Source organism: Pipistrellus hanaki (assembly GCF_964339955.1).
Source record: "Pipistrellus hanaki genome assembly, chromosome: 7".
Taxonomy (NCBI): Eukaryota; Metazoa; Chordata; class Mammalia; order Chiroptera; family Vespertilionidae; genus Pipistrellus; species Pipistrellus hanaki.
Window position 1 is genome coordinate 3,325,889 of NC_140509.1, and position 24,674 is coordinate 3,350,562.

Consider the following 24,674-nt stretch of genomic DNA (forward strand, 5'->3'; position numbering starts at 1 on the left):
CTCGTTCCGGTTTCTATGGCATTTGTGTGACCCCAACCTGTACCACCACCTCACCCTCATTCTGCACAGCTCAGGGCTCACACTGGTGACTGGGAACTGCTTTAGACCGGCAAAGACCCTGCGACAGAGAGGGGTTCAGACAACCTGGGGCGTTCCTTTCTGAAGGGAAACACCTTTATTTGTTTAGTTATTTATTTTATTTATTTCAGAGAGGAATGGTTAGGGATAGAGAGTTAGAAGCATCGATGAGAGAGAATCATTGATCAGCTGCCTCTTGCACACCCCCTACTGGGGATGTGCCCACAACCAAGGTACATGCCCTTGACCGGAATCAAACCTGGGACCTTTCAGTTTGCAGGCCGACGCTCTATCCATTGAGCCAAACTGGTTTTGGCGGGGAAACACCTTTAAATGCTAAGTAAAGCCCTAATGGGGCTCCTGTTGTCCAAGAAACTCAGAAGTGTCTGGAGGCTTTGACAGAAATAAATGGCAAAGATTTATCCAAGGATCGTAGGGTTGGCAACCTGGTAACACAGGCAATACTTGGAGTGTTCCTGAGAAGAAAGAAAAGCTCATAGGGTACATTTTTCAGAAGAATCAGTTCATTCTTAGCCTCTGGATGGGTAATCCTCTAGGCCTGTTGTCAGCAAACCGAGGCTCGCGAGCCACATGCGGCTCTTTGGCCCCTTGAGGGTGGCTCTTCCACAAAATACCACGGCCTGGGTGAGTCTATTTTGAAGAAGTGGCATTAGGAGAAGTTTAAGGTTAAAAAATTTGGCTCTCAAAAGAAATCTCAGTCGTCGTGCTGTTGTATTTGGTTCTGTGGACTGATGAGTTTGCCGACCACTGCTCTGGGTTACCCTCGTCTTCACACTGGATGCCAGGTGGTCCGGATGTCAGTGGTTTTCAGTTGTCTGAAGGTCTGAGGTACATGCAGGCATTGGTGCAGGACTGGAGAGTTCCAAAGTTTAAGTTAAAGCAAGAATAGAATCACTTCTTCATACCTCAACCTGCTTACCATGAGCAGCTTAGCAGCTTGGCCATAGCGAGTTCGTTTTTTCATTAACGTCTTCATGGGTGTTGGGTAAGCGCCACAGATGGAGAGGTAGGGATGGCTGGGGCTTGGTCTGGCCTGGTGGGGAGGGGGGGTCTGGGTGGGGAGCGCCCAGGAGCCCCCCGCTAAGGGCAGACTGTGGGGGTCCCGCCCAGGAGCCCCCCGCTAAGGGCAGACTGTGGGGGTCGCTCCGGTTGAGAGTCTGGTGGAAACCGCACTAGCAGGCGTGAGTCAGAGCCGCCTCGGAGCCCTCCACCCTTGGGGGTGGATCCTCCATGGGACCGCGGAGCAGGGCCGGAGAAACTGGGCCAGCCGCTCTCCCTCTCCGCTCGAGGGGCCAAGAGCACTCTCCGCGGTCGGAGACAAGGCAGACTACACGCACTTCACCGTCAAGAGCGGTGAGAGCGGGCGGCGGCGGGCGGGCTGCAGCCTCGGCAGGCGGCGGCGAAGCGGGGCCGCCTCTCCCGGGGGGAACGCGGGCTCCCGGGGCCGGACCGGGCGGCGCCGGGGCGCAGGCCTCCAGTCGCGGGGCCGCTGCGGCTCTCCCCGCCGGCAGCGCGGGCCGCCCGCCCTGTCCTCCCCCGCTCCCAGCGCGCGATGGAAAGTTCCACGGCCCCTCCCGGGCCGCCTGCGTTGCCGGGGACGCTGGCACGGTTGCCAGGGAAAGCCCCGGAAATGACGGCTGAGCGCGACCCCGAGCAGCCTCCCCGCCGCCCCCCCCCGTCACTCCGGGCGCCCCCCCCCCCGCGCTCCCAGCCCCGGGAGGAGTGAGCGGCGGCGGCCCGGAGCGGGGGGTGCGCCTCCGGGACCCGCTGCCGCTCGGTCCCGCCTGCGAAGCGGCGGGGCGGGGCGGGGGCCGCGCGGCGGGACGTCCCCGGGCCCGGGCGGGGGCGGGGCTCGCGCAGGTGCTGCGCCTGCGCGGCGGGGGTGCGCGGGGAGCACGGCCGGGTGCGGGGGAGGACGGTGAGTTGAAGTTGCTGTTCGGGGCCCGGAGCGGCTGACCGCGTGGTCTGCCGGGGCCCGGCTGTGGGCTCAGGAGCCCGTCCCGCTCAGGGGGGAGATGGCGGGGCCGCGGCCGCCCGCGGGGCTCCTGCTCGCCGTGCCCCTCCTGCCGCTGCTGCTGCTGCCCGCGGCCCCCGCGCCGCCGCGCGCGCCCTACAAGCCGGTCATCGTGGTGCACGGGCTGTTTGACAGCTCCTACAGCTTCCGCCACCTGCTGGGCTACATCAACCAGGTCTGCGGGGCGCCGCGGAGGCGGGGGCGGAAGCGGGCGGGCCTGAAAGCCGCCCCTCCGGCTGCCCGGTCCCTGGGGGTGGGGTGGGGGGACCCCGGCTCTAGCAGGGCACGGCAGGCGTTGGCGCAGCCGGGTGGAGTGGAGGGCTTCGCAGTTCACCCCCAGTTGCAGCATCGCCCCTTCCCACAGACACACCCCGGGACCGAGGTGACCGTGCTAGATCTCTTCGATGGGAGAGAGAGCTTGCGGCCCCTGTGGGAACAGGTGCAAGGGTTCCGAGAGGCCGTGGCCCCCATCATGGCAAAGGCCCCTCAAGGGGTGCATCTCATCTGCTACTCACAGGGTAGGTGCCCCCCACCCTAAGCACTCTCTGAAGCTTGATCCTAATCTGAGGGGCACTTCCTAGGTCCCCTTTTCTGAACCACACTGTCCAGCAGGGCCCTGGTGCCCGAGCCCCCCTTTTCTGACTTCCCTCAGCCCCTGGTCTCACCTCTGTGTGTCCTCGGGGACACAGTGCTACCCCCTTCCGTCCCCAGTACCCACAGTTCTCCGGCCTAAGTGGTAGTGGGGGCGGGGGAGGGGGGGAGGCGGCAAAAACACCCCAGAGTTAGCGTCAGAAGGCCCTGGCCATCCCGAACCCCTGCCCACGTGTGGCCTGCCCACAGGCGGCCTGGTGTGCCGGGCACTGCTGTCCGTCATGGATGACCACAACGTGGACTCCTTCATCTCGCTGTCCTCCCCGCAGATGGGGCAGTACGGAGGTGAGTGGGGCTGTGGGCTGCATGCGGGGCCCGGAGCTGGGGGCACAGGGGTTTGGATCTACTTGGCGCTGCTGCTCTCTCGCCAGACACGGACTACCTGAAGTGGCTGTTCCCTACCTCCATGAGGTCTAACCTCTACCGGATCTGCTACAGCCCCTGGGGGCAGGAGTTCTCCATATGCAACTACTGGCATGGTGAGTACGGGGCTAACCGGACCTCCATGCGGTACCCTGGAGGCTAGGGCCTCTGCCAGAGCCAGTAGCAAGGACAATAGTGATAACTCACACTCATGGGGCGCAGCATGCTTTATGTGTATCAGCCAGGGTCTCAGAGCGCGCCGTGTGGAGCAGAGGTCGGCACGCCTTTTCTTTAAAGCGCAGAGAGCAAATGCTTTTCGTTTTGTGGGCCGTACTGTCCCTGTCGCCACTCCTCCGCTCTGGCACGCGGTGTGCGAGCAGCCGCGTGTCTGTTCAATGCAGCTTCCTTTCCAGCACAGGCAAGGGGCCTGGGCAGAAGCCTCTGGTGCTTCACAAGGCCAAGGCTGCTGGGTCCAGGCCACTGCGTTTGCAGTCTGAGTCTGCCGGGCCACTTGGGCGTTCCTCAACCTTCCCGCGACTCAGCGTCTCCTCTGTAAAAGGATAAATTAGTACCTACCTCATAGGGGGTTGTAAGCATTAAACAGGTTAATGAGTGTGAAACGCTTTGGACAGTTTCTGGCTCGCAGAGCCGGGTGAAGGGGTTTGCTGTCATGTTCACAATCATCACTGCTGCTGCGTTCCTGTTCACCGTCTGCTCCTGGAGCCTCCTGGTTGCTCTCCCAGTGTCCGCGCCTGCCCGCTCCCCTGCTCCCTGACCTCTTTCTAAGTGCCATGTGTACGCAGATCCCCACCACGATGACCTGTACCTCAATGCCAGCAGCTTCCTGGCCCTGATCAACGGGGAGAGAGACCATCCCAACGCCACTGGTGAGGCCCCGGGCTTCCCCTCGGTGTCGCTCTGCCTTTCTGCCGCTGTGCCCCCCTCCCGCCGCCGGCCGCACTGACGGCTCTCTTCTCCCCCGCAGCCTGGCGGAAGAACTTCCTGCGGGTGGGCCGCATGGTGCTGATCGGAGGCCCCGATGATGGCGTCATTACCCCTTGGCAGTCCAGGTAATGACTGCGTGGCCTCGGGATTCACTAAGGACACCCTAATCCCCCCGACCTTCGCCGCTCCCTAACGCTGGTCCCACGCTCAGTGACCGCCTGCCCCCCGAGATCCACAGCTGGGAGCCCTCCCCCAGCCCTTGTGTCTACCAGCCACCTCATCCTGCTGATGCTGTTTCCTCTCCGTCCCTGCCTCCCCTACTTTTATAAAAACTTCTAATGTTGAAATAGTTCTAGATTCATAGGAAATTGCAAAGATGGTTAGAGAGGCCCTGTGTACCTTCACCCAGTTCCCCCAGTGTCTGCATCTTATGTAACGGCAGCACAGCGTCAAAAACCAGGAACTTGATGTTGGCACAATGTGTGTAGACACTCCATGCCATTTAATCCACTTCCTATCACCTCTTTCCTTTCCCGGTCCGCTGCGATTGCCTCCTCCTCACCCCTCCCGCCTGTCACTCTGGGAAAGCCAGGTCTCTGTGGGCCCCGTGCGAGCCGCCGTCCGGAGCTCCTGAGTGAGCTGAGCGGTCACGGCCCTCGCAGTCCCTCAGAGCCGCTCTGGGCCCGGGAGTCAGCCGGCAGTGAGGTCTCCGTGGTGCAGCTTTCCTTCCAGAGGGGAGACAGATAACGATGTCTGTGTGTCTGTCAAATGGGAGTGAAGGGAGGCAGGGGAAGGCTGTCAGGACAGAGCAGCCCCTGGGAGAGTTGCCCTTGGCACTGAGGCTGAGGCTGAGGCGGAAGGAAGTCAGGGGGGGCTGGCAGCAGTGTGGGGAGTAGGCCAGGGACAGGGACCACACCTGCATGGACCCTGGGGCCCGTGAGCAAGAGAGCTGGGGAGAGAGTGGGAGAGGAGGTTGAAAGAGGTGGCAGAGAGCCATTATGTTGAGCCTTTGTAGGGCAAAGGAAGGCCCTTGACTTTTTAAAAAATTATACACAAAATAAAACTTGCCATTTTTAAAATGTATTTATTTTTAGAGAGAGAGAGAGAGAGAAAGAGTGGGTGAAACATCAATCTGTTGCCGAGAGAGAGAGAGAGAGAGAGAGAGAGAGAGAGAGATCCTTTGCCTCTATATGTGCACCGACCAGGGCTTGAACCCAAAATCTGGGTATGTACCCTGACTGGAATTGAACCTGAGGACACTCCAACCAGCAGTCACACAGCCAGGGCCATTGGTAAACGCACACTCAGTGGCATGAAGTACACTCACATACTGTGTGGCTGTCCCCATCCATCTCCAGGATTCTGTTTTCTTCCCAAACTGAAATTCCATATCCATCCCCCGAGCTCCTCAGCCCAGCCGCCCCAGCCCCGGCAGCCACGACCCTTGACGGTATATTCTGAGGAAAATGGGAAGACATTGAGGGTTTTGAGAGAAGGAGTAGCAGCCCTTATGATAATAGTAAGAGACGGGATTTATTTACATTTCATTTCAGGTCTACAACCTATAAAGATAGTAATAGCTCGCAGTTACGTAGCACCTTTAAATAAAGCTCGTTTGATCCTCAAAACGACCTTTCAGGAGACTTGAGTGCGAAGAGATGGAATTCCTTGCTTCCGTTCATAGCGTTAGTAAGGGGAGAGTCAGGCTCTCTCTGTTGGCCACACGCTTCCCTTCCTCGCTGCCAAGGGGGTGTTGGTCCCCTAGGACACGGGAAGGAGCGTGCCCAGCCGCACACAGTGGGGTGTGGCAGAGCTGGAGAGCAGGTCCAGGTCTATGTGCCCTGCTGCTCTCCCAGCGGGTGACACCCAGCTTCTCCCCAGGCCTCCAGGCCTCAGCCCAGCTCCCGCACCCGCTGCGCCTCCCCTCCGCGCCCCTGCTCTTGCATCCCATTGGCCTGCAGCGGCCCTCCCTGGTCCAGGGCCCTCGCCGGGAAGCCTTGGTTGATGCTCTAAGCCAGGTGCTCTGAAATGGGCAGGCCGATAAGGCCCCGGAAATGGTTCAGTCTGGCCTTGCCAAGGCATTAGGGGTGGGTAAGGAAGTGTTTGACCGAACACAGCAGGCTGGTGTTTAAGTCGGTCATTTGGTATGGCCATCGGAGCACGTTATCAATCCAGATGGCCCTCGGCAGAGAAAAGGGTCCCCACCTTGCTCTACTACGCTAAGGCAGTGGCTTTTGTTTTTGCTCCTGTGGCCCCTTGGACTTAACTCTGACTAGCATTCAGTTATTCACTGCCAGCATCCACTCGAATCTCATGCCAGTTATATATTCTTTTTTTAAAGTATATTTTATTGACTTTATTGATTACAGAGAGGAAGGGAGCGGGATAGAGAGATAGAAACATCGATGAGAGAGAAACATCTACAGCTGCCTCCTGCAGTCTCCCTACTGGGGATGTGCTGGCAACCAAGCTACATGCACTTGACCAGAATTGGACCCAGGACCCTTGAGTTCGCAGGCCGACGCTCTATCCACTGAGCCAAACCGGTCAGGGCCAGTTATATATTCTTTTTTTTTTTTCTTCTTCTTTCTTAAATGGCAGTTTATTTTTTTAAATATATTTTATTGATATTTTACAGAGAGGAAGGGAGAGAGAGAGAGAGCTAGAAACATTGATGAGAAAGAAACATCGATCAGCTGCCTCTTGCACACCCTCCACTGGGGATGTGCCTGCAATCAAGGTACATGCCCCTGACCAAAATTGAACCAGGGACCTCCCAGTCTGCAGGCCGACACTCTATCCACTGAGCCAAACCGGCTTCGGCAAGTTATATATTCTTAATAAAAAAACATGTTCAGACCTTTAAACAATTTTTTAAAATATATATTTTTATTGATTTCAGAGAGGAAGGGAGAGGGAGAGATAGAAACATCAATGATGAGAGAGAATCATTGATTAGCTGCCGCCTGCACACCCCCTACTGAGGATTGAGCTCCCAACCTGGGTATGTGCCCTTAATCAGAATTGAACCCAGGACATTTCAGTCCGCAGGCAGATGTTCTATCCACTGAGGCAAGCCAACTAAGGCTCAATCTTTTTATTTTGAAACAATCTCATACTTAAGAAGTTACCAAAGTAGCATAAAGCAATCACCTAGTGTTTATAAAACATATTTCAGAGAGGAAAGGAAAGGGAGAGGCAGATGCATCCGTGATGAGAATCATTGGTCGCTGCCTCACACACGCCCCCTGCTGGGTGTGTGTGAGCCGTTAGTAGGTTGAACACATAATATCTCATTATCCCTAAAACTTGAGTATGTCAGCGCATATTTCCTATATACAGGGCATTTTTTAATATCTCTGCAATACAATTGTCAAAATCAGGAAATTAACATTGATATGGTACTCTATAGACTTTATTCAAATTTTTCTAATTATCTTTTAAAAAACTTCTCTAGCCTTAACCCGTTTGGCTCAATGGATAGAGCATCAGCCTATGGTCTGAAGGGTTCCAGGTTTGATTCCGGTCAAGGGCATGTACGTTGGTAGCGGACACATACCCAACTAGGGGGCATGCAGGAGGCAGCTGATCGATATTTCTCTCTCATCGATGTTTTAACTATCCCTCCCTTTTCCTCTCTGTAAAAAATCAATAAAATATATATTTAAAAAAAATGTTTCTATTGATACTTTAGAGAAAAGGAGAGGGAAAGAGAAAAATAGATGAGAGAGAAACATCCCCCGGCTGCCTCTTGCACACCCCCTATTGGGGATTGAGCTGGTGACCTCTTGGTTCATGAATTGATACTCAACCACTGAGCTACTCTGGCCTGGCTCTAATTGTCTTTTTTTTTAATTATTATTATTGGTTTCAGAGATGAAGGGAGAGGGAGAGATAGAAACATCAATGATGAAGCAAGAATCATTGAGCAGCTGCCTCTTGCATGCCCCACATTGTGGGTTGAGCTGGGCCCTCCCAGGCTTGAGCACGTGTCCTGATCGGGAATTGAACCGTGATCTCCTGGTTCATAGGTCGACACTCAAACCACTGAGCCACGCCGGCTGGGCTGTCTTTTTAGGGGAAAACAAATTCCAGTGCAAGATCAAACCCAGGATCATGCGTTAGTTTTCATGTCTTTCTAGTTTCTCTTAATCCTGAATGCTACCCAAGTCCTCTTGTCCGGACACTGGTATCTTTGAAGTGTATGCACCATCTGTTTTGTAGACTGTCCCTCAGTTTGGGAATTCAGCGAAGTGATGCCCTGCCTTCCGTGCGTCACCTCATGGGGTGCATGATGTCCCTCTAAATATTTTGAGTGTTCTCCCTGCTGCCTGTCTCCCCAACAGGCTGTGAGTTCTGAAAGGATCCTATCCCACCTTGATTTTCTCCAACTCTCCTGATTATGGCCCCCCATCTCTTTGTAGCTTCTTTGGCTTCTATGACGCAAATGAGACGGTCTTGGAGATGGAGGAACAACTGGTGAGTCCCTGGATTTCTTCACGCCCATCCCAGCTGTCTCCAGCCGCCCCACTGCCGAGTCCTGAGCTCGGGGCTTCACCCTGGGAGGGGGCTGGGCCTCAGCAGGAACTCACGCTGTCTCCCTGTGTCTTTCTCCCACGCCCCTACCCCGCAAAGGTTTATCTTCGGGATTCTTTTGGACTGAAGACTCTCTGGGCCCGGGGGGCCATAGTGAGGTGTCCCATGGCTGGGATTGCCCACACGGCCTGGCACTCCAACCACACCCTTTACGTGACCTGCATCGAGCCCTGGCTCTCCTGAGGGCGAGCCCGGGGCCCGGGGCCCAGAGCCGGCCTTGGGAGGCAGCGCCAGGCTCTGTTGCGCCTGTTGCCATGTCATTACTTGCACACGGCCCCACCGGCCAGGCTCCCAGGCCCCCTCTGCTCTGTGAATGACAAACCCTGGGCTCCCCCACCTCGTGTTTTCATTTGGGGGTGGCTCCATGCTCTCCCATCCTCCAAGGCTGAGGTTGGGAAGTGAGGAACCAGGTGTGAACTGCGGCTGCTCCTCCATCTCTGGCTGCACAGGAGGGCCCAGCCCGCCCACACAGGGCCTCCTCCCAGGCCGCTCAGGACAGTGTTGCTCTGTCCCCGCCGAACTCCCCACGCCGCCTCCCCCGGGAAGGACTGCCCATGGGAGCGGGGCCACGCCTGCCCTCGGGGTGCAGTTCCGTTCTTGAAGTGTCAATGTTGGGGAATATCTGTGGCCTGCGAGGCCCATCTCAGGTTTGGGGATCCCCCAGTCCCTATGTTCAGTGTTGGGGTACTTCCTGGGAGCCTCCTTTCTCTGAGGCCCCAGCCCCCTCCGTTAGCTACCCTCCAGTGGGTGTTACCTTGTATTTATGGAAATAAAGTTCCCTTTCCTCAGTGTGGCTTGGCTCCTTTCCAGGTGAGGGGGACCCGGCTCCCCAAAAGGGTGGGAATGGAGAGCCGAGGCCTGGGTGCCCGGATGCCGGGTCTGGGGTGGGACCCCTGGTGTTTCCGCTCTCTCAATGCCCATTCTGTGTGGGTTCCTGATTCTCTGTGGGTTCTTTCCTGCTGAGGACAATTCTCTTCCTGTCCCAGGCTGAGGTTGGGGGCTGAGCCCAGGGCCCCAGTGGCTTGTGCCCCAGCTTCATGGGCGGAACGTCCTGGCCAGCCCAGGGCGTAAGGGTCAGGGTGCGCATTCCCTGGGCCCCTTTCTAACCTTTGCAGACCAGAGCGGGGTGAGGGCCGGACAAAGAGCCGCCTCTTCCCTGAAGGGAGGAATTTTGGTGGAGACAATAGGGCCCTGTCTGCCCCCGCGGAGGGGGCGGCGGCTGACTCAACTGTGCCCCCTCCCAGGCCCCGACAAATGTCATCGAGAAATGGGGTCAGTTTTCCCCTTGTGCCCGGGTTGCCCCTGCCCCTCTGTGCTGACTTCCCTTCTTTCCTCAGCCGATCTTGTCTCTTCTCCCATGACCTGACCCCATGTGTTCTCTGCCACTCGTTCCCTGCCCCCCAGGTCTCCCGGTCAGTGTTGGGCTTAAGGGGGAGGCTGGGACCAGGGTGCTGTAGTGTTACACAGCAAGTGGCCTCTGCTGATTCGGGGGGTCCAGAGAGAAGGGGCCTCAGGAAGTTGGGAAGATACTTCTCGGGGCCCTTTGCTGGGTGGGGAAAGTGGTGAGACTTGGACCCCATGAGCACACCAAGCTGGAGCTCCAGGGGGAGCCGGTGGGAGGGGGCAGGGATGGGAGGGCTCTGTGGCCCGGCCCCTCCTCTCTGCAGCCCAGCCTGCCCACCAGTCGAGCCGCTGCTGCTGAGGCTGGTGGGCCTGACTCTCCCAGAGAGAGGAAAGGCAGGTGGGCAAGGGATGTCGATGGGGAAAGTGGGGGTCATTCAGGGCCTCAGAGTGAGTGTGAGTTGGGGTGTTGTCTGGTGAGGGTGTGTGTGACGGTGTGGGGTTTGTGTGGAAGGAGGGAGGTCTCGTGGGGAGTACCTAAGGTTTTGAAGGAGGAAGATTAGGGGGAGAGGGCATGTTGGAGGTCAGAGGGTCATGGAGGGCAGTGTGTGAGGGGAGGGAGGTGGCCGGTGGGAGCCCGGCTGGTGCTAAAGGAAGGGTGCTGTTAGGTACACGCCCCCGAGCCGCCATCCTGGTGACGGGTGCAAGCGAACACTAATGAACACTAATGAACGTGCTGTCACCCACACTTCCAGGGGAGGGCGGGCGCCGGAGCAGGGAGCGGGCGGGCCGGCCGGCCTTCACCTCTCCTTCCTGCAGGCGGCAGTCTGGAGTCAGGAGCGGCATGGGGTCCCGGGCTGAGCGGTGCGCCCTCCTAAGCGGACTCTCCCTCCTCCTCCTCCTGGTGACAGGCGAAGGGTCCAAGGGCGGATCCCTCAGAGAGAGGTGACAACGAGGGGGCGGGCTGAGAGGTTCAGGAGACCTGGGTGGGGGCACAGGGGCCAGCGAAGTTTGGAATGGGGGTGAGGCTGTCAGCTGGAGGGAGGGCTGGGCCGGGGGCCTGGCCCGCTCAGCGCCCGCCTCCCCGCACACGGTGCAGCCCGGGGGTGTGCTCCAAGCAGACGCTGGTGGTCCCGCTCCGCTACAACGAGTCCTACAGCCAGCCCGTGCACAAGCCCTACCTGACCCTGTGCCCGGGGAGGCGCGTCTGCAGCACCTACAGGTGAGGGCGGGAGCTGGCCCCACGCACCCGCAGGACGGCCCGCAGGCCGGCTCAGACGGCGCCCTGTGCTCCAGGACCACGTACCGCGCAGCCTGGCGGGAGGTGCGGAGGGAGGTGCGGCAGACGCACGCCGTGTGCTGCCAGGGATGGAGGAAGCGGCATCCGGGGGCGCTCGCCTGCGAGGAAGGTGAGCTCCCTCCTGGGCCCCGGGGCGGGGGTGCGCCGGGGGGCAGGGAGCCGAGCCAAAGCCCTTCCTGCCCGCAGCCATCTGCGCTAAGCCCTGCCTGAACGGCGGCGCCTGCGTGCGGCCCGACCGGTGCGAGTGCGCCCCCGGCTGGGGCGGGAGGCGCTGCCACGTGGGTGAGTCGGATCGCCGCCCCCTCCCAGCCCCCCTCGGGGACGCCGGCCCTCCCAGTCTCCCCCTCCCCCTACCCTCAGCCCCCGCCCCCTTTCCGTACTAGACGTGGATGAATGCAGGGCCGGCGTCGCCCTCTGCTCGCACCGCTGCCTGAACACGGCGGGCAGCTTCGCCTGCGGCTGCCCCCGCGGCCTGGTGCTGGGCCCCGACGGGCGCACCTGCCTAGAGGGGCCCCCGGAGCCGCCGACCAGCGCCAGCGTCCTCAGCGTGGCGGGTGAGGGGCGGGATGAGGGCGCAGGGTGCGGGGAGGGGGGAGGAGTGGGGGCACAGGGTGCGGGGAGGGGGGAGGGGGGCGGGTGAGGGGGGATAGGGACACAGGGTGCGGGGAGGGGGGAGGGGGGCGGGTGAGGGGGGGGATAGGGGCACAGGGTGCGGGGAGGGGGGAGGGGGGCGGGTGAGGGGGGATAGGGACACAGGGTGCGGGGAGGGGGGAGGGGGGCGGGTGAAGGGGGGATGGGGGCACAGGGTGCGCGGAGGGGGGGAGGAGTGGGGCCACAGGGTGCGGGGAGGGGGCACAGGGTGCGTGGGAGAGGGGGATGGGGGCGGTGAGCGGGGGAGGAGGAGGAGTGGGGGCACAGGGTGCGGGGAGAGGGGGATGGGGGCGGTGAGCGGGGGAGGGGGAGGAGTGGGGGCACAGGGTGCGGGGAGAGGGGGATGGGGGCGGTGAGCGGGGGAGGGGGAGGAGTGGGGGCACAGGGTGCGGGGAGAGGGGGATGGGGGCGGTGAGCGGGGGAGGGGGAGGAGTGGGGGCACAGGGTGCGGGGAGAGGGGGATGGGGGCGGTGAGCGGGGGAAGGGGGTGGGTGAGGGGGGGCGGGGAGGAAAGATGGGGGGGTGGGGCGGGGGGCACCGGGCTGCGGTCACGCTCTCCTTCGTGCCAGTCCGGGAAGCGGAGCGGGAGGAGCGGGAGGAACGCGCCCTGAGGCGAGAGATCCTGGAGCTGCGTGGGCGCCTGGAGCGGCTGGAGCAGGTGAGCCAGGGCTCGGGCTGCCCGTGGAGCTGGGCGCGCCCACCCCAACCACCCGGGCTCTCCTTTGCAGTGGGCTGGGCAGGCTGGGGCCTGGGTCCGAGCCGTGCTGCCTGTGCCACCCGAAGACCTGCGGCCAGAGCAGGTGGCAGAGCTGTGGGGCCGGGGCGACAGGATAGACTCTCTGAGCGACCAGGTGCTGCTGCTGGAGGAGAGGCTGGGCGCCTGTGAGTCCTCTGTCCCCCCCACCAGCCCCTTCCCTTCCCGCCCCGGACCCACAGCCGCTGTCTCCGGACCCACAGCCGCTGTCTCCTGTCGCTAACCAGGCTCCTGCGAGGACAACAGCCTGAGCCCAGGCCTCAAGGGGCGGCCATGAGGACCCTCTGCAGAGCCGGCCCTGATTTACACGGAAGCCGGACACATCCTCTGCGGCTCCCAGCTGGGGCGCTGCAGACAAGGCCACCTGCCGCCAAGGACCGAGTCTGGGACTCCCTCCGAGTGGGGACCTTCAACTTAACCAAGGCAGCTGGCGTCCAGATCTCGCTCAATCTTTATTCTTGGTTCCTTGCTGTTTTCCAGATAATTAATAAAAACCAACATGAAAAACGGAGTCCCACCCTCTCCTTTGCTCCCAGCCCCTCCCTGTTGTGGGCACAGGTCTGGGATGGGAGGCGGGGAGGTAATGCCACAGGGAGGAAATGAAAACTGGCTCAAACGGGAAACCTTCAAAGAAAGAGAAATAAATTAAGAGCCCTCCCCTCCCCTCCAGCAGGGCCAGAGCTTCCCCAGCCTGGGAGCCCGGAGCCGGTGCGGCCTGCAGTCACTCCCGTCTCTTCGGAATGTGCCAGAGCTGGGGGGGGTGGGGGGGGACGGACGGGGACAGGGGAAGCAGAAATGTGAAGACCGAACTGGCCCCAGGAGTGTGCTCGGTCCTGGGCACTGGGCGGGCAGGAATGAGACCTCGGGGGAGAGGAGTCCAGCCCACCGGCGGAGGCGCGCGGAGGGAGGGGGAAGTCGCTGAGGAGTGTCCCAGGAGCCGGAGGTGTTCCAGGCCCAGCATGGAGTCCTCCTCAGACGACGAGTCCACGGAATCCACGGGCGTGGAGGCGGGGGGACTTCCACGGAACGGAGGAGTCCACTGGCCGACGTCGGGGAGGGGGACCAGAGGAAGGAGGTCCGCCGGGCAGGATGCAGTGCTCCCGCTGTGTGAGGTGAGCACTGGAGGGGGGCAGCTGTCCCAGGACTCATGGCACAGGAGGCGGGGTCAGAGTGGAGGCTGCACCGAGGCAAGAGAGTCCATGGGGAGCTGGGCAGGGGCCGACATTCGCTTCAGAAGCTGAAGACTCCCAGGAGGAGGCCAAGGAGGGCGGGGGACGAGGAAGAGGGCTTGGTCCTGCTCCCGAACCCACCGGCTGGCAGGTGTGGGCGGAGGGGACTCAGAGCCGGGCCTCGCCGACTCCGGGTTTCTTCAGATAGTCGCCACCACCCCTGCCGTCGGTGGAGATTTCCCGGAAAATGGTGAGCATGGAATGCCGGACCCTGTCGGCCAGAGCTGGGACGTCATCCGGTGTCAGCCCTTCGGTGGGCACTGGGGGCAGCACCCGCACCTGACATCGCCCTGGGAGGGGAGGGGGGCAGTCAGGCCTGTCCCCGCCTCTGCCCGCGGGTGGGCCATTTCTGCGCTCTCCTGCTGCCCTTCTCCTCAACCTTTTAGGGCTCTTCTCCGGGCGCCGGGCAACGGCCCCTCCGGGCAACGGCCCCCTGCCTGCCGGTCGCGCCTGTTCCCGAGGCCTCCCTCCCGCACGGCCTTCCCCAAGCCCCAGCCTGACTCCACCCTTCCACCCCTCTGTCTGGGTGTAGCTCGCACTGCCCAGTGCGCAGCCCCGCACACAGGCCTTCTCTCTCCTGCCCACAGTAACCAACGCCTGTGGTGGCGCTTCAAAATACTTCCTGGCAGTGATCTGTGGCCACGCACGGTCCTGCCCGGAGTGGACACACACACACACACGTCCCTCTAGCCTCTGCCATGACCTTTCGGGTCCCCCCACACACACACCCCGTCTGCTCAGAGCCTCACCCGACGTGAAGCGGCGCTCCTTTTTGCAGTAGAAGTCTTGATAGGAGGACATGACGATGGGGACGATGGGGACCTGGGGAGGGAAAGGCCGTCAGCCGGGCTCCCCTCGGAGGCCCGGAGGGCTCCGCGGGAGGAAGGGGTGGCGGGCGGGGCTCCGGCAGAGGGGGCAGTCGTCACCTGGGCCTGCACTGCGAGGTGGAAGGCGCCACGCTTGAAGGGCAGCATGGAGCCATTGTGGTTTCTCGTGCCCTCGGGGAAAACCCAGACCCGCACCTGGGGGAAGAGGGTCTGTGGAGGCGGCCACGTGGTGCGGCTCCCTGAGCCCGCCTGTCCGCTGTTCGCAGCTGTCCCCCACCCGCCGCCCGTCCCCAGGGACTCACGTCCTGGGTGAGCAGGGTCTGGGCCACCTCAGACATGACGCTGATGGCGTCCCCGGTGCGCTTCCGGTCGATGAAGATGACGCCGGCCAGCCAGCAGGCCAGCCCGGCAGAGCCAGCCCACAGTAGCTCCCGCTTGGCGATGGGCACACAGCGGCCGGGCAGCACCTCCATCATCCCTGGGCGGGTGAGCGGAGCGTCAGGGGGAGGCGGCCACGGCGCCCAGCCCATCGCTGCGCTACCAGGCCGGGGATAAGGGAGGGCGACGGCGGCAGGGCAGGGACACCCAATGGAGGGAAGGGTGACGAAAGGCCCTCCACCCTGCTTATGTGGGAAAGACAGCCACGTCCCCGCGGAGGCAGGTGAGCACGTCCGAGGGGATTCTGGGGAAGCTCCGGGGGAGAGCTCGGGGAGAGGAAGGGATGGCGGGAGGGGAGCTCCGGGGGAGAGGAAGGGATGGTGGGAGGGAAGCTCCGGGGAGAGGAAGGGATGGTGGGAGGGGAGCTCCGGGGAGAGGAAGGGATGGCGGGAGGGGAGCTCCGGGGAGAGGAAGGGATGGCGGGCGGGGAGGGGAGTTCCAGGAGGGGCTCACCAAGCAGGTCGAGGGAGCTCTGGTGGTTGGAGACCACGACGTAGGGCTGGGAGGGAGGGAAGTGGTGAGCCCCTCGGACCTCCACTCGGATCCCGTACAGGTACTTGATGTGGAGCAGCATCAGACGCAAGATCCTAGGGGTGTCACGGCAGGCGGTTCCAGGGGGTCCCCTGGCGTCCACCTGCACGCCCCGGCTCCCCTCTCCCGACATCTTTGCAATCCTCCCCTCCAGTCCCCGGACTCTCTGGCTCTCCTGCACACCCTCGTCCTCCCCACGCACTGCTCGCCTCCGACCCTTAGTTCCCTCACACCCAGCACCCCTGGCCTCACTTCATGTTCTCGACGTTGCGTCCTCGCACGGCGCACACGGGGATGGCGAGCACGGCCAGGAAGAGGATCCAGCCATTGTAGAAGGCCATCTTGAAGAAGTACTTGGCACTGGGGCTGCACAACCACAGCGTGGGCAGCAGGAAGAGCAGCAGCAGGAAGAGCAGCAGCAGCACCGTCCATGTCCCCGGCCACAGGTCCATGCTGGTCACCTGCAGGGACGGCAAGGGACAGTGGCCTGATTCCTGGAGGGGCGGGGCGGTGAGGTGCAGAAGGCAGGAGACAAGATGGGGCCAGGGCTCCCGTCCAAACCCACTCAGGAAGCCCCGAGCAGGGGCAGTGGGAGCTCGAGACCGGTCCCCCACCCCCTCTCTGAAGGCCCAGATATCTTCAGATGCACAGGGAGCGGAGACATGTGCACCCACAGAGGTGACATGTGTGACACTGAAAGGACAACAGGAGAGCTGACACTAGTGGCTGGTAAGGTCTTACAAGGGCCTCCACCTGCGCTGTCCACCCAGCAGCCACCAGCCACCCCCGGCTGCTGAGCACTGCAATGTGGCCTAGTGCAGACTGAGACGTCCTAGAAATGTAAAATGCACATCAGATCTCAAACACTTTGAGTGAAAAACAGAATGTAAAATGTCCCTTAATAACCTTTTACACTGATTACATTTTGCAATTACAAACTTTTGTGTTCAATAGATTAAAATTAATTTCATCCTGTTACTTTTTACCTTTTTCAATGTAGCTACCAAAAAATTAAAAATTACAGCCCTGGCCGGCTGCTCAGTGGTTAGAGTGCCGGCCCACGGACCAAAGGGTCATGAGTTCGATTTCGGGTCAGGGGCACGTGCCTTGGTTGCAGGTTTGATCTCTGGTTGGAGCATGTGCAGAGGGCAACCAATTGATGTATCTCTCTCACACTGATGTTTCTCTCTCTCTCTCTCTCTCTCTCTCTCTCTCTCTCTCCTCTCCCCTTTCTCCTTCCTTCCACTCTCTCTAAAAAAAATAAATGGATGCCGAAACCGGTTTGGCTCAGTGGCTAGAGTGTCGGTCTGCGGACTGAAGGATCCCAGATTCGATTCTGGTCAGAAGCATGTACCTTGGCTGTGGGCACATCCCCGGTAGGGGGTGTGCAGGAGGCGGCTGGTCGATGATTCTCTCTCATCCATGTTTCTAACTCTCTATCCCTCTCTCTTCCTCTTTGTAAAAAAATCAATAAAAAATATTAAAAAGTAATAAATGGAAAAAATATCCTCAGGTGAAGATTACAAAGAAAAATTAAAGATTACATACGTGGCATGCATTATATTTGTGTTAGACAGGGCTGGTTTACATATACTATACACTACGTTAAACCACAAAGTTTACATGTTATAGGAAATAGGCCAGAAAAGTTCAGTAACTTACTTGAGAGGCACTTCCTAGCTTCAACCTAAGCAGCCGTGCCCCTCACCACTCAGCTCCCGCCATCTGTGTGCATATTACCCAGGTGCACACAGCAGCCACAGCGCAAGTCTCCAACACCCACAGACATTCTCAAGGCTGGCTGACAAGAATGAAGGCTCTGTCACGCAGGCAAGACACACAAGACGGCCCGGCGCGCGCGCGCACACACACACACACACACACACACACACATTTACGCTCCCATCCAGTGACAGATGAAGATGGGAATGCATACCTAGAATATCCCTCTCCACCCGCACGGCCTCCCATTCCAGATAAAGCCATGGACGGACCAGGAGTCACTACACCAATCAATCCTACCTCCACAGACAGGCAAGCGGATCCCACCACTCCTTCCCGCCCTCCAGCAGCCTGGCCGGGCACGCACAGAGGGGAAGGCCTCCCAGAGAGAGAAGAGGGCAGAGTACAAGGGACATCACGCCACTTCCCTGGAAGAGGAAGACGGACGGGCGCCCAGAACCTGCCTCCTGGGCTCTTCCTTCTTCCTCCCCGCTGCTGTCCCACTGTGGGGGCAGGGTCCCAGTTCCCAAAAACGGAGTTCCAGTAAATACTGTCACGGCCAAAGACATTCCTCCCAGGACAGGAAGGCTGTGCTCAAAGGCCAGCCCAGGCCCAGAGCGAAGGCAGCAGGCCGTGGAGGAGAGGAGATGCCAGCCCTGGAATGGCAGCTTCAGCGCCCTCAGCCCACGCCCCTGCGAGTGTGGACCGGGGTTTCTCAGCGGGACTTTTGCAACAGGTTCCCAACCCTTCAATCCCTCCTCCTCTTCAATCCCTCCTCCTCTTCAATCCCTCCTCTTCTTCAATCCCTCCTCCTCTTCAATCCCCCTTCCATGGGGCAACCAGATTCTGTCACACACAGCTGGGCCTTTTCCTGTCTTGCCTAAAGGCCCTCTGGACAAGTTGACTTCTGCTTACTTCTTGGACACACGCCCACAAACGCCTTTTCCTCCGAACTGATTTTCTTCAGCTCCTCTCACGCCAGGACGTTCCAGGCTTCCGTGCGTTTTGGCTGGGACGCCTTCCACCCCGTCACCTGCCTCCCTCAGCTGTGCCGTGAGCTGGAGGTCTTTCTGAAGCCTGCGAGGCCCGACTTCTCTTTACCCTTTGATCCTAATCACTGGTTCTCAAAGGTTGGAAATGCAACTTGTTGGACTTCACCCCAGATCTCCTGGTCAGAAACCCTGGGTGCTGGGCCCATTGATCTGTGCTTGAGCAGGCCTTCCCGGTGAGCGTGAGAACCACTCACCTTCAACCGCTGCCACTGCTCACTGCCTGCTCCCTCGCTAGTCTGGAAGCAGCTTGAGGACAGCGACTCTGTCTTATCCCCGATGCCCGGGCCAGGAGGAGGCAGAGAAGGCACTCATAAACATTGCTGGACACACCATGAGCCTGAGCATGAGTAAGCTAGCTACCTCCTGAGGATGTTAGCTATGAAAAGAAGTCACCGAGGAAGCAGTGGGCACACCAAGCCACGCGACGCCCGGCCACAATGAAAGCACAGAGTGGCAACCATCAGGATGGCACATACCATCACACACACACACACACACACACACACAGAGAAACATCCAGAATGGGGATTAGCATGCCACGGGAAAGATGCTGCTGTCACCAAATACATGCCAACAGTGCAGAGCGGGGACAGATGATGTGCACAGCAGGGCTGACCGGGGCGACACACCCCCGGAGAGATCACGTGCAGGAAGCGACACAGGCCAGGAAGGCAGCAGGTAAGGCACCTGGACGGGGCTCTTTGGGGAGATGGAGGCCCCGTTACCCTCTCTAATATGCATAGTAATATTATAAGATCCTCTCTGGAGCAGCAATACCCAGGATTGATAAACACAACAGAGCGCCAAATGGGTTAACGAGCACTGACTCCCAAAACATAATGCCAGTAAAATTAAGAAGTAATTAATAGTATGTGTGACCATAGCATGTTGGACATGTCAAATCAGCACATCATGTGAAGGAGCACGATATGTGTAAAGTGAACCCTGACTGGGAAAATATACACAGCAAAGAGGCCAACCGGATTATGAAAGGAGCGTGTGCTCGTCAGGTAAGCCATGGATCCCACACATGAAGACCGATGCATATGATGGGAACACGGTATAATCTCTACATGCCCAAGTTTATGCGCAAGAAACATGAAGCCAATAATAGATGCAATATGTACATGAAAACTCACACCTGAACATGTGGAGACTAGACGTGAGACATGGACTAAGATGAGAATGGGCAATTCTGACGGGAAGTAACAGCACTTCTTCACAGCCCGCGGGGAGCACGGGACAACCTAGCTGCACACAAGCATACTGTGCACGGTACACAGATTCAACCCAGAAACACCTGGTCCGAGGGGAGCAGCGGGGAAGCCAGGGGAGCAAGAGGCCCTGCGCCTGATGGGAGACCAGTCTGAGGGCATTCCTGGGAAGCAAATTCTGCTGAGGGAGGGAGGGCCATGGCATAGCGGCCTCCTCCCGGCCCCAACCCTCCAAGAATCAAGTGGGGCCAAAGGGCAAGGAAAGGAATTGGGATTGGGGAGCGCAGGAATTCCCTGCCCAGGACTCCCTGTCCACACCCTTCCCACGACTCGCAGCGCCTCCAATTCTCCCTCTTCCATCCTTCCTCCCCCTCAGGTCCCCCCTCCTTCCCCCAGCAACCCTCTCCCCCGGCGGTTCTCCTCTTCCCAGCAACCCTCTCCCAGCCCCATCCTCTCCCCCACCCCCTCCCCTCCCCTCCCTTCCTGCCCCCACCTCAGTGGGGAGGGGAGCCTGGGGGGCCGGCCCCCTCCCCGGCCAGGCTGCGGCAGCGGAGGCGGCGGGCGGCTGTGTCTCTGCCTCGTTCGGGGTGTCGGCGCCAAGGGGGCGACGGGCTTGGGGGTATCCTAGCCCCGGCCGATGGAGGGGAGGCGAGAGTGGGAGGCAGGGCCCATGGCGGCAGGAATGGTGGGGGCTGGCCCCCAGCTCCCTCCCACCCTTCCTGCTGTCTCCGAGGGCTGGGCTGCTGCTGCCGCTATCCCCCCACCCCCGACGCCGCCGGTTTCCGGGGCCGGAAAGGAAGTGGGGGGCGGTGATGGGCGGCCTGTTTTGCCAATCGCCTCCCAGGCACCCGGGCGTGTCCTCCCGCTAGCGGCCCCGCGGCGGGCTGGGCCGGGCCTGCAGCGCATCCTCCTCCATCACCTCCTCGGCGGCGGCCCCGCGGGCTGCGCTCGCCCCTTCTCCCGTCCGCGGCTCTCCTCCACCCTCCCCGGTGCCGCCTTCCTCCGCGGCCCCCGGCTGCAGCCCGTTCCCGCAGCTCCTCTCCGAGGCCCCTTCTGGTCCCCATTCAATCCCAAAGATTCATGACGGACCTAGACGCCGAGCCCGAGCCTCCCCCGTCCCTCAGGGCTCCATCCTCTGGCCTCACCTCACCCGGCCCCCAGCGGGGTCTCTTTGTCCCCTCCCTCCTCCCCTCCCCGCTCCCCCTCCCGCCGCCCTCTCCCCGGGGGAGGGCCCGCCTCCCCGCGCCGCCGCCTCAGCTCTCCGGCCTCCGTCTCTCCCCGCGCAGCCGGCGCACCCATCTTCACACGGGACCGGGCACTGGGCTGCTTTTGGGGGCGGGGGGTGCTGGTTTCCTCTGGGACAGGCACGCCTCAATTCTGAAGGCGTGTGTGGAGCCCAGCCCGTGTCCCGCAGTCCCTTTACCAGGATCATCCTATCTGCCTCCTGCTCGGTCTCCGCCGCTCGCCCGGCCACTTGCCCTGACCCTCCGCCGCCGGCCGCGCTTATCAGGCGCCCGCCGCCCCGCCCCCGCCGAGCGGCCCGCACGCCCGGAGGACGACGCCCAGGCCTGGCGCCCGGGTTTCCGAAACCCGCTCCCCGGGCCGCCCTGAGGCTCACTGACTGCGGAACAAAGGCCCCGGGAGGCCCGCGGCCCGGCATCTCCCACGGCGGGCGGGGCGGGCCCAGGTCGCCTTCAGGAGCGCCCGGCCCCGCAGCCGCTCCGAAGGGGACTGGGCGCCTCGCCGCGGAGGCCTAGGCCGGGGCGGGCCAGCGGCCTGCCGCCCTTTACACAGGGTCTGGCTTCGGTTCTGCTCCGGGGGACCTACAGGGCGGGCCGAGTCCAGCCGCGGGAGGCCGTTAACACCAGCGCCGCGGGTCGAGGCTCGCACCATCCCGGCGTCGGGCTAAGGCGGGCTCCCCATTCTTCACTGAGAGGGAGGGGCGGCCCCAAGTTTTGTTCCCTACGTCACCGAAGGAGGCCGGGGCCATTTTGAACCCTGCGACCCCCGTTTTGCCCTTTTTCCTGAGCTCTTCGCCGTCTCTCCCGATCTCGGCCAATTAGGGGCGAAGGAAACGGGCCAATCGGGCGAGGGATGCCGCAGCCCGAGCACTCGGAGGAGGCTGAGCCGAATCCTTTGGACCCGAACCCAGCCAATTGTAGAGCAGTCGCCATGACGACGAGATAGAGGTGCAGGGCGGGCCCGCAGAAAGCTCAGCGCTCCCGGGATTGGTCCACCCCTTCCCGCCGCCTGCTGCGCACGCGCACTGCCTAATCACCAGTTTCCGTCGAGCCCAGCCAGTCAATTGCCGTTGAGTCATACGCTCCAAAGTCCAATAGGAGTCCGGACCTTCTGAGAAAGAGGAAGGAAAGGAAAGCAAGGGCAGTCCTGAGCCAATTGCTTCTGGCCTTTGGACATGACTGGCAGCTACCCACACCAATAAAGCTTCCCTTGTCCCGGCGGCGGGCGAATGGCAGAGCACGCCAGCGACGGCGACTGCATGAGCCAATAGTCATAGGGCAAGGGCAGGCCGCGCAAACCTCTTCCTCCCCCGCCTCCGGACCAATCCTTTATGGCGCGTCCTGAGTGATTGGCAGGCACTCAGACCAATCGCGATGAAAACACCTTTAGGCCTCTCCAATGATCGTGAGCGGGAGGCGGTCTCTTGTTTGTTGGGGCTTGTATTTGTGTGTTTGCGGGGACTTAGGGGTTTGTGGGGGCGAAACCGAACGGGCCATGGCAGCAGCGGAGGAGGAGGATGGGGGCCCCGAAGGGCCAAACTGCGAGCGGGGCGGGGCGGGCGCCACCTTCGAATGTAATATATGTCTGGAGACGGCTCGGGAGGCTGTGATCAGTATGTGTGGCCACCTGTACTGGTGAGAAGCGGGCAGCGGGCGAGAGGAGTGGGGCTCACCTCCGCACGGGGCGGGCTGGGGGCGGGGGATCACAAATCACACGGATAATCGGAGGGCACCTCCCCATAGATGAGCCCGGAGGAGGGAGCGTACGTCTTTCTGGGTGTGTGTGGGGCTCATCTGTACGACCAGACTGAAAAGCAGAGGCGCAGGAGCTAGGAGCGGGAGCGAGTGGTGTGATCTGGAGAAACGGGGCGAGGGTGGAGCGCACATCTGTATAGGGGAGACCCGAGCTTCCTTACCCCAGATAAGAGAGGGGTCGTAGCTATGCAGGTGGAAACGCATTAGACTCAACGGGTAGGAGAGGCATTCGTTGAGTGGGGGAGACTAGGGAATGCGGGACCACATTCCGGTGAGCTATGTCAGGGGCGGGCTGGTATGCCCTGGGGACAAGGGCACTTGGAGGGACAGCGTGAGAGGTTGGAGGGTTGTGGCAACAGGGACTTCATGTGCCTGGGAGAGAGGAAAAGGAGTGGGGCGGGTGGGGCGAATTAGGTTTGGGTTGGGGAGTGATGGGTGTGGGGCAAGGATGGGGCTGGGACTGAAAGAGGAGATCTGGAAAGGGGTGGTTGAAAACTAAGTCAAAGGGAGAAGGGAGGGGATGAGTGTGTGTGGGGTGGGGGTGGGGGTGGGGTGGATGAAACTTTGCGTTGGAAGATTAGAAAAGCAGGAAGGCCTCGAAGAGGGGGCAGACAATACGAAGAGAAACAGCCGGTGATGCTTGGGAATTGGGGGCGAGATGGGGCTCGGAGGTCGGGTCTGTGTCTCCTTCCTGTAGCTAGTTTGACCTTTTTTTTCCCCCCATCCAGTTGGCCCTGTCTTCATCAGGTGCGTACTCAGAAGAGATGACGAGGGAAATGGGGAGGTCTGAGGAGCTGGCGGACCTGCTGCATACTGGAAACCACTTCCTTTCCCCCCCAGTGGCTGGAGACGCGGCCAGAGCGGCAGGAGTGCCCCGTGTGTAAAGCTGGCATCAGCAGAGAGAAGGTGGTCCCCCTTTATGGGCGGGGGAGCCAGAAGCCCCAGGATCCCAGGTGAGAGAAGGCGGGTGCCAGGGAAGGCGGGAGGGTGTGGAAGCAGAGGGACATTTCACGTTGGTGTCCCTCTCTCCTTCCTCAGGTTGAAAACGCCCCCCCGCCCCCAGGGCCGGCGACCAGCTCCGGAGAGCAGAGGGGTGAGTCTGGTCTGACGGGTCCCTTCCTTGCCAAAGCCTCAGGCAGCTCACCCGGCTCCCTCTGCCCCCGCAGGGCTTCCAGCCGTTCGGCGATCCCGGGGCCTTTCACTTCTCGTTCGGCGTGGGCGCCTTTCCCTTCGGATTTTTCACCACCGTCTTCAACACCCATGAGCCATTCCGCCGCGGCGCAGGTGCGAGCGGGGAGCCCCAACCCCCTCCGCCCCTCCTCCCCGGAGAGGGTGCTTCTGCCTCAGCCTCCTTTCTCCTCCAGGTGCGGATCTGGGACAGGGCCACCCGGCCTCCAGCTGGCAGGACTCTCTCTTCCTGTTTCTCGCCATTTTCTTCTTTTTCTGGCTGCTCAGTATTTGAGCCGTGTCTCCTTTCTGCCCACCTCCAGCCAGAGGAGAATCAGTATTGGGGTCCCCGCTGACCCTTCCTCACGCCTGGGCCCTTCCGTGGGCCACTCTCCGGGCGGGGTGGGGAGCGCACTGCCCGTGGGGCCCGGGCGGGGCCGGGGAACGGAGGGGCCGCCTCGGGCCGCTCTCACTGCGCCCTCCGCGCAGCCCCTCCAGCGCGGGGAGAGGGACTGAAGAGAAGGTCTGTTTCTCCTCTTTCCTCATCCCGTGCGTCCCCCCGTTTCTTGATTTGATTTTGAAAGGTGGGCAAGGCTCCCTCTGACTCTCCCTGACCTCCCCCTTGATTTAATTTAATTTCCTCTCCCCAGGACCTACTGTGGGTTCTGACTAAGTGCTCCCTCTCCTGACTCCTTTATCACACGCTCAATAAACAAGATTATTGATGGGAACTCTGCCGCCTTTGTCCTTCCTCCACTCCTTCCCAGGCGGACAACCCCACTTT

The 24,674-nt window shown here is 60.8% G+C and overlaps 4 protein-coding genes and 1 long non-coding RNA gene across 13 annotated transcripts in view; 3 read left to right on the forward strand and 2 right to left on the reverse strand.

Annotated features, from left to right (window-relative positions):
• Positions 1 to 24,674, reverse strand: part of LOC311626233 — a 1,185,289-nt gene that overhangs the window by 640,322 nt on the left and 520,293 nt on the right. The gene's annotated exons all lie outside the window — the stretch shown is intronic.
• Positions 1,320 to 9,456, forward strand: PPT2 (palmitoyl-protein thioesterase 2). Of its 2 annotated transcripts, XM_084891238.1 has the most exons (9): positions 1,320 to 1,452; positions 2,108 to 2,288; positions 2,478 to 2,631; positions 2,954 to 3,049; positions 3,136 to 3,243; positions 3,931 to 4,014; positions 4,113 to 4,197; positions 8,497 to 8,551; positions 8,708 to 9,456. In XM_084891238.1, the coding sequence occupies exons 2-9, from the start codon at positions 2,115 to 2,117 to the stop codon at positions 8,849 to 8,851; spliced, it is 900 nt and encodes a 299-aa protein (XP_084747364.1). In that variant the 5' UTR covers positions 1,320 to 1,452; positions 2,108 to 2,114; the 3' UTR covers positions 8,852 to 9,456. The 2 variants fall into 2 exon arrangements, with proteins under 2 accessions (XP_084747364.1, XP_084747363.1); XM_084891237.1 differs by lacking the exon at positions 1,320 to 1,452 and having other exon boundaries at positions 1,977 to 2,288.
• EGFL8 (EGF like domain multiple 8) lies at positions 9,921 to 13,351 on the forward strand. 4 transcript variants are annotated; one of them, XM_084891186.1, is made up of 8 exons: positions 9,921 to 9,940; positions 10,829 to 10,954; positions 11,109 to 11,231; positions 11,306 to 11,418; positions 11,496 to 11,591; positions 11,693 to 11,863; positions 12,530 to 12,842; positions 12,942 to 13,351. In XM_084891186.1, exons 1-8 carry the CDS (start codon positions 9,936 to 9,938, stop codon positions 13,315 to 13,317), a joined length of 1,323 nt encoding a protein of 440 aa, XP_084747312.1. In that variant the 5' UTR covers positions 9,921 to 9,935; the 3' UTR covers positions 13,318 to 13,351. The 4 variants fall into 4 exon arrangements, with proteins under 4 accessions (XP_084747312.1, XP_084747315.1, XP_084747314.1 ...); XM_084891189.1 differs by lacking the exon at positions 9,921 to 9,940 and having other exon boundaries at positions 10,424 to 10,954; positions 12,530 to 12,618; positions 12,689 to 12,842; positions 12,942 to 13,221; XM_084891187.1 differs by lacking the exon at positions 9,921 to 9,940 and having other exon boundaries at positions 10,835 to 10,954.
• On the reverse strand, positions 13,148 to 21,901 carry AGPAT1 (1-acylglycerol-3-phosphate O-acyltransferase 1). Of its 4 annotated transcripts, none has more exons than XM_084891207.1 (7): positions 21,555 to 21,901; positions 15,992 to 16,200; positions 15,662 to 15,795; positions 15,073 to 15,248; positions 14,870 to 14,965; positions 14,693 to 14,765; positions 13,148 to 14,233 (listed from the first exon to the last, which is right to left on the reverse strand). In XM_084891207.1, the coding sequence occupies exons 1-7, from the start codon at positions 21,618 to 21,620 to the stop codon at positions 14,052 to 14,054; spliced, it is 936 nt and encodes a 311-aa protein (XP_084747333.1). In that variant the 5' UTR covers positions 21,621 to 21,901; the 3' UTR covers positions 13,148 to 14,051. The 4 variants fall into 4 exon arrangements, with proteins under 4 accessions (XP_084747333.1, XP_084747332.1, XP_084747335.1 ...); XM_084891206.1 differs by lacking the exon at positions 21,555 to 21,901 and adding an exon at positions 21,151 to 21,298; XM_084891209.1 differs by lacking the exon at positions 21,555 to 21,901 and adding an exon at positions 20,817 to 20,854.
• Positions 22,403 to 24,621, forward strand: RNF5 (ring finger protein 5). Of its 2 annotated transcripts, XM_084891273.1 has the most exons (6): positions 22,405 to 22,603; positions 23,452 to 23,470; positions 23,564 to 23,676; positions 23,762 to 23,816; positions 23,890 to 24,007; positions 24,088 to 24,621. In XM_084891273.1, the coding sequence occupies exons 1-6, from the start codon at positions 22,464 to 22,466 to the stop codon at positions 24,183 to 24,185; spliced, it is 543 nt and encodes a 180-aa protein (XP_084747399.1). In that variant the 5' UTR covers positions 22,405 to 22,463; the 3' UTR covers positions 24,186 to 24,621. The 2 variants fall into 2 exon arrangements, with proteins under 2 accessions (XP_084747400.1, XP_084747399.1); XM_084891274.1 differs by lacking the exon at positions 23,452 to 23,470 and having other exon boundaries at positions 22,403 to 22,603.